Source organism: Trichechus manatus, unplaced genomic scaffold, assembly GCF_000243295.1.
Source record: "Trichechus manatus latirostris isolate Lorelei unplaced genomic scaffold, TriManLat1.0 scaffold00250, whole genome shotgun sequence".
Classification (NCBI taxonomy): Eukaryota; Metazoa; Chordata; class Mammalia; order Sirenia; family Trichechidae; genus Trichechus; species Trichechus manatus.
The window spans coordinates 449391-456809 of NW_004444186.1; the positions used below are offsets into that span (position 1 = coordinate 449391).

Here is a 7419-nt window from a genome sequence, read left to right on the forward strand (position 1 = left end):
ATATATATATGGTAAGTTTTTTTAAAAAAAAAGATTCCTTCTGAGCAGGCAGCAGCTTTTTGGTCTCCTGTGTCTAATGAACCAATGGTAGAAAATGGTCTGCAAGTCCAGTTCAGCATTATAGACATTGCTGAGGACCTGTCAGTTAACCCATGAGGTGACTGAGTCAGAAGGTGCTTAATACTGATCAGGCCAAAAGTACCAACACATCCTCTAATGATCTAAACACTCCTGGGTCCCCTGCTGGAGATACAGTTACTATTCACAGCTCAGTAACTAGGAATAAGTTCTAAGAAGGCCCTAATCGTTCCTAATTGTGCAGGATTAAAAGATACCCTAAAGTTAGAGTCACTCAGTATGTTGGTCAAGGTGGAGACAAGGAAGCTAACCCTATAGCTCCTGGGTATCATTCTGACAGAGTAAGGTTGTATTTTCTGCCTGGGGCACCATCCTCTCTCTCACTTTAAAACAAACAGCGGAGGTTCACCAAAGGCAGAGCTGGGCAATCCCCTGACACTGTCTCGGAAACTTCTCTCTTTCCAATGATTTCTAAGTGCAAAACTGTTTTTCTCCTAAAGCAGGTTTGCTTTTCCTTACTTAAGGATATTCACAGAAACCCTGGAAAAGCCTCACTGGTGTTCTCCAGCATCCTTTCAATGGGTTCTTCTTTCAGGGCATCCTGATAAACGCCAGCCCCAGGACACTCCTGAAATACACACTCATCAGCTAAGCTACTGTTCGACAATAATAATTATAGTAAAAACAATTCAAACCCTTCAGAGTTCTTGTAGCAACTTTACAAGGTGAAGAAAGAGCCAGTTTCCAAAGAGGAAAGTATTGTTTGATCACAGTTGTAACAACATGTAGTTTAAAAATAAAAACGTGTCAGCCAGCCCATGCTCTCTGGCTGTTCTTTTAGCAGGCTGGCAGAAGGACTTGGAAGCCAACCCTCTAACTGCTCCACCAGGATAATGTACGTGCATGGGCAGAACCTTGAGGCTATTGGGTAATTGGCTGCTTAACTGTAAATTGGGAGCTCTATATAAACAGCTCTTTTTTTTTTATTTTTAATTATTGTACTTTCGATGAAGGTTTACAGAACAAACTAGCTTCTCATTAAACAATTAGTACACATTGTACCAACCCCACAACATGTTGACACCCTCCCTTCTTGACCTTGAGTTCCTGATCACCAGCTTTCCTGTCCCCTCCTGCCTTCTAGTCCTTGCCCCTGGGCTGGTGTGCCCCTTCTAGTCTTGTTTTATGAGCCTGTCTACCCTTTGGCTGACGGGTGAACTTCAGGAGTGGCTTCATTGCTGAGCTAAAAGGGTGTTCAGGGGCCAGACTCTCAGGGTTTCTCCAGTCTCTGTCAGACCAGTAAGTCTGGTCTTGTTTTGTGAGTTAGAATTTCGTTCTTCATTTTCCTCCAGCTCTGTCCGGGACCCTCTGTTGTGACCCCTGTCAGAGCCGGGCACCATCTAGCTGTGCCGGACCCAGTCTTCTATAAACATCATCTTGGCTGCTGCTGGGGAATGGGGTTCAGTGCACTTCGTGGTGAAAAAGCTGGTCTCCCTATAAGGCGAGGTTATGTTGCTGGGGAAACCCATCTGTATTGTGATGATCTTTGTCCTTTGATATTGTACAAGCCGCAGGAGGTTGCTCGGACACTCTTTTTTTGTTATATCTGCCATAGTTTCTATAGTGCAGTGGAAAGAACGTTACAAGGAACCAGAAGATGGGGGTTAATCATTCATTCAACAAATATTGAGCCTCTGCTATGGGCCAGGCATTGTTACAGTCAATATACATACAGTGGTGAACTAGACATTCTAGGTCCCTGACCTTCCCAGCCTCCATTCTAGTCATTCTGTCTTGTTCCTTCACTTTACTAGCTGTGTCCTTGTGCAAACCGCTTAAGTTTTCTAGGCTTCCATTTTTTCATATTTCAAACTATGAGGCAGGAATAGATATCCCCAAGGATATTCCCAGGACTGAAAAACATGTTTATTTTAATTCTAACATTCAGCTTGTTCAACTGAAACTCTCAAAGCAACACAAGTAACCCCTCACCCCAACTTCTACCTCTAGCTAACAGAAAACAGGGAGAAGAACGAACTGATGAAGGTGATCATCACAGTCTACAGCCAGCTTCAAAGATCTTTCCTTTCTAGTCAACCAACCCTGAACTTCCCTCCATAGGTCTCCCGAATTCCCCCCAGAACTCCTTATCATCCCAGGTTTGTTCGTTGAGGGAGACAACTCTAAACTTACCCATTTTCTGTAACCCTGGTACTACAAGAGCCCACTGCCCTCTTGATTCCTAAACTTCACAGATGCATTTAATGATTCCCATTCTTTTCAGACGAGAAAACAAAGCCCTGGAACTTGATCCCACTCAAACTAAAATTTCAGTGGCCCTTGGTTAAGTATGAACCCATCCCTGCTACATCTTCTGCACTAATTACACGTTGCGAATATTTGCATTCAGTCATAGTAATTATGAGTTTTTTCAGCGAGTGTCCCATGACTGTAATCTGCTGAAGATTACCATCTGTGCAATATGTAATAAGCACTTGTTTCCCTTACTACGAAGCGTTGACAGTCACATACAGTAAGTTGGAACAAACCCAAAAGGTAGATTTAAGAGTAGGTTATCACTTTCTGAACACTTGGGGCTCCCAGAGCAAACACTCAAAGTACAAAAGCTTTTTAAAATTTGGATTTCTATCTGTCATCACTCACCCTTTAAAAAAAAGAAAGAAAGAAAAAAGCGCTACATTTCCTGCAAGATAAATTCCAAGGTCCTCAGTTTGGAACCTAAGGCCCTTCACAGTCTAGCTCCAACCCACCTTTGAAATCCTGGCCCTCACGTTACCCTCCAGAACAAACCATGTATTCAAGCTAGACTGGTCTATTTGGTGTCAGAATGCCTTATGACTTCAAAGGCTTACTGACATAATTTTAGCTATTTGAAACACTTCTCTCCCTCTTGTATACCTGGACAATTTCTACTCCGTTTATAAGACTGTCTTAGTTATCTAGTGCTGCCATAAGAGAAATACCACAACTGGATGGTTTTAACAAAGAGAAATTTATTCTCTCACTGTTTTGGAGGCTATAGATGTCTAAATTCAGGGTGCCACCTCCAGGGGAAGGCTTTCTCTCTGTGTCGGCTCTGGGGGAAGATCCTTGTCATCAATCTTCCCCTGGTCTAGGAGCTTCTCAGCACAGGGACCTCAGGGCCAAAGGACACGTTCTGCTCCTGGCACTGCTGTCTTGGTGGTAGGAGGTCACCCTGTCTCTCTGCTTAATTCTCTCTTTTGTATCTCAAAAGAGATTGACTCAAGATACAAGCTAATCTTGTAAATTGAGTCCTGCCTCATTAACATAACTGCCTTTGATCCTACCTCATTAACATCATAGAGGTAGGATTTACAACACAGAGGAAAATCATATCAGATGACAAAATGGTGGACAGTCACACAATACTGGGAAAAATGGCCTAGTCAAGTTGACACACATTTTTGGGGAATACAATTCAATCCATAACAAAGACTCAGATAGCGTCCCACCTCCTCCCTAAAATCTTTCCTAATCATTCTGACACGCAGTGATGTCTCTCTTCATTGAGGTTCTAAAACATTTGTTGTCCCTACTACCCACTAACTGAGGACAATATTCTGCCTTAGTTTGCTGTATACATGCTTCATCTTCCCAACGAGATTATGAATACCTTAAAAACAGAGACTACAATTTGAACAGACTACAACCTTATTTTGTATACTCCTTCCGTTAGAGACAATAAGCAGTAGAGCTCTATGAAATTCTGATGAGATATGTAGACTCTCTCCCTAGAAAAATACACACACTCACAACATTTTGCCTAGAATTTCAGAAAATTCTTAGTGCCTATGAAGCCTTCTTAACTTCATGCTAAGAAACCTGGCCCAAGGAGCTGTGAGAATTAAGTGCACAATGTAGGCAGGTATTCAATAAGTATTTGTCAAATGAATGGATGAATTAATAAATGATCATCGATAGCATCTGGACAGATTAGGTGTTCTGTGAATGTTCATCTTCCTCCTCTAAGTGCTTCGAATGTAAGTGTTCAGTGAATATTTATTGTGTGGTTGATACATTCCTATTGCAATGCACATCATTCATTCATTCAGTCAACCAATCTTTATTATCTCTGTGCCAGGCATTTGTTAAACACTGGGAATACAATGTTAAATAAGATAGGCATGATAATGACAATGTGTGATAAGCATGCCTCCAGGCAAGAGACCTTCCCTCTCAGGGCCGATAGGGTGTATCTATATATTCCCTCAGTGGAGGGAGAAGGCAGTAAAATTGACTACTTTTTTTACAGCTGGTCATTTTTTGGATATTTATAGTCCTTACCACCCACAATGCCACAAGGAGGATTTAGGCCAATGCCACAGAGTGAATTTTCCTCTACCTATTCTCAAGATAGAGCCCTTGTGGTACAGTGGTTAAGAACTACAGTTGCTAACCAAAGGTTGGCAGTTCGAATCCACCAGCCACTCCTTGGAAACCCTATGGGGCAGTTCTACTCTGTCCTGTAGGGTCGCTATGAGTCGGAATCGACTCGATGGCAACAGGTTTTCGTTTTTATTCTGACTATGTCCTATGTAAGTTCCCCAAGCTAAATGCACACTGAAACATAGTAAAGTTTTAAAATATTATGCATAAACGAGTTCAGGTTTATGAACCCAAAGCTAAGCAAAGTTGAGAGAAGTGGGAGGTCCTAAGGAGCGATACAACAGGCCTGACTGCCTTAGCCAACAGAGGATGTTGTGAGGATCCTACCTCATTCCATCACTCACCTCCCTCTCTCTTTCTACAGTCTTCTCCCCAGTTAAGGCCAGGACACAAAAACTGATCTGGGTTTGAAGACTGGCAAGAGTGACAATTCAGGCTCAAATAAGATTACGTTCACTTTGTTTTACTAGTGTTTCAGCCAGCAGAAAATGCAAAGGATACCCCCAAAATCAAGGATCTATGATGGTGCAAATGGACATAGCTCCCCAGTTTCTCTCTTATTCCTCATGAGGTACATCTAAAGTTTGGGGGTTTCAGCAGTCCTTGCAAAGTGAGAGATCTGTCAGACCAAGAGAACCCAGAGCCACAGGATCACTGTCCTTTATCATTTTAGGCTGGATAAGAGGTGGCAAAGGAGTTCATCATCTTATATCATCCTGACATAATGACCAGGCTCTGGGTTCAAAAAAAATTTCTTATGTCACAGCTTCATAACCAAGTGATTTCTGGGTTGTTTGGTTTGGTTTGGCTTTGGTTCTGCACCATTAGGCCTACCTGAGGTGCTGCAGCAAACCTGGTCATGGCTGACTACATCTCCCCTAAACCCTTTTCTGTCCAGGGCCTCTACAGCCCATCTGTGAAATATGCCATTCCTCTCTTCTGAATATGAAGTCCTAAGTCCTTTCTTGTATCTTGAAAAAATCCTCAGTCTTGGGCACCATGATTTCTTCTCCCTCAATTTATTCTGGTTCTGCCTGGGAGTTGGGGTGAGCTCTGGTCTTTGTATCTCAGTGCCCTTAGTGGGATGAGAGTGTAGAGATGGGTCCAGAGAAAGGTGAGTTATGGTCTCATGAATTGTAGTGGGGGAAAGGGCAGCGAGAGCAATGGTAAGGTTTCCATTCCAGACTACGGCTGGCTTTCTCATAAGCATTTGAATTCAAACACAACTTATTACCATAAGGACTATTTTCCTTTTGAAAGTCACCTTGTCTGGTATAGGTATATGAGTCAATTTTATTCCTCCTATTAGCATGTTTTACCCTATTTCTTAAGAAATAATAATCCTGGTCTTATTATGCTAACAGTGCATGCACTTCCCCCTTTTCCTGACGCACCTTCTAAAGTTTCTTCACATTAGCTCATAACATCAAGGCACTTCTCTCCACTACCCAGGTTTCACCCCTGACCATGAGGTGGAAGGGGGTGGGTAGAGACAGGCAAGAGAGACAGGCTTCAGGCCATCCTGCTAAAAGTGCTATGGTTGGAGAATCACAGGGTTTTATGGATTGAATTTTGTCCCAAGAAAAGATAAGATGGAGTTCTAATCCCTGGGACCTGTGAACATGACCTTGTTTGTAAATAGGGTCTTTGAAGGCGTTATCAATTAAGTTAACATGAAGTCATACTGGAATAGAGTGAGTCCTAATCCAATCTGAGTGATGTCCCTATAAGAGAGGAGAAGAGACACAGAGAGACAGAAGGACAGCCACGTGAACATGCATCTACAAGCCAAAGAAGACCTGGGACCACCAGAAGCTGGAAGAGTCAAGAAAAGACCTTCCCTTAGAGGGTTCGGAGGGGACATGACTCAAACATGTGATCTGGACTTCTAGTCTCTAGAACGGAGACAATAAATTTCTGCTGTTTAAAGCCACCCACTCTGTGGTACTCTGTTATGACAGCCCTAAAGATCTAACACAAACATCTAACTCCATTTAGCAGGGTCAGGAAAGACTTCCCAAGAGAATGATGTTTAAGCTGGAGCCTGAGGATAGGTAGGAAGTTAACCTGGTGAGGAGGAAGAGATAAGAGTTTTCCAGGAAGGGAGAAGTTCATATTCAAAGGCCTAGGGGCAAGGGAGAGCAATGTGGATTCAAGGATGTCAAAATTAAATCAGACTAGAGCCTAGAAATACAAGGGGGTAAATGACAAGAGATGAGACTGGAGAGGTTATGAGAGTCTTGTAAGTCATATGAAGTTAATTCTGAGGGGAACAAAGAAACATTGTTTTAATCGGAGGAGTGATGAACCAGACTGTCTTAGTTATCTACTGCTGCTATAAGAGAAACACCACAAGTGGATGGCTTTAACAAACAGTTTATTTTCTCACAGTTTAGGAGGCTAGAAGTCTGAATTCAGGATGCCAGCTCTAGAGGAAGCCATTCTGTCTCTGTCAGGTCTGGGGGAAGGTCCTTGCCATCAATCTTCCCCTGGTCTAAGAGCTTCTCAGCGCAGGGACTCCAGGTCCAAAGGACACACTCCCCTCCTGGTTCTTCATTCTTGGTGGCATGAGGTCCCCATCTTCTCTGCTTGATTCTCTCTTTTATAACTCAAAAGAGATTGACTCAAAATACAACATAATCCTGTAGATTGAGTCCTGCCACATTAATATAACTGCCTCTAATCCTGCCTCATTAACATCATAGAGGTTAAGATTTACAACACATAGGATAATCACATCAGATCACAAAATGGTGGATAACACACAATACTGGGAATCATAGCCTAGCCAAGTCGATACACATTTTAGGGGGATACAACTCAATCTATAACATCCCACGCTTTGGCTCCCCAAAATTCATGTCCTCACGTGTAAAACGCTTTCACCCCATCATATCATACCAAAAGTCTTAA

General features: G+C 42.6%; 1 protein-coding gene across 1 annotated transcript in view; it reads left to right on the forward strand.

The window, feature by feature from the left end:
* Positions 1 to 1482, forward strand: part of TCHH (trichohyalin) — a 10025-nt gene extending 8543 nt beyond the window's left edge. Inside the window, exon 6 of the mRNA XM_023724603.1 lies at positions 1466 to 1482. Coding sequence (XP_023580371.1) covers positions 1466 to 1482 — 17 coding nt within the window. The remainder of the gene's footprint in view (positions 1 to 1465) is intronic.
* Positions 1483 to 7419: the final 5937 nt, after the last annotated feature.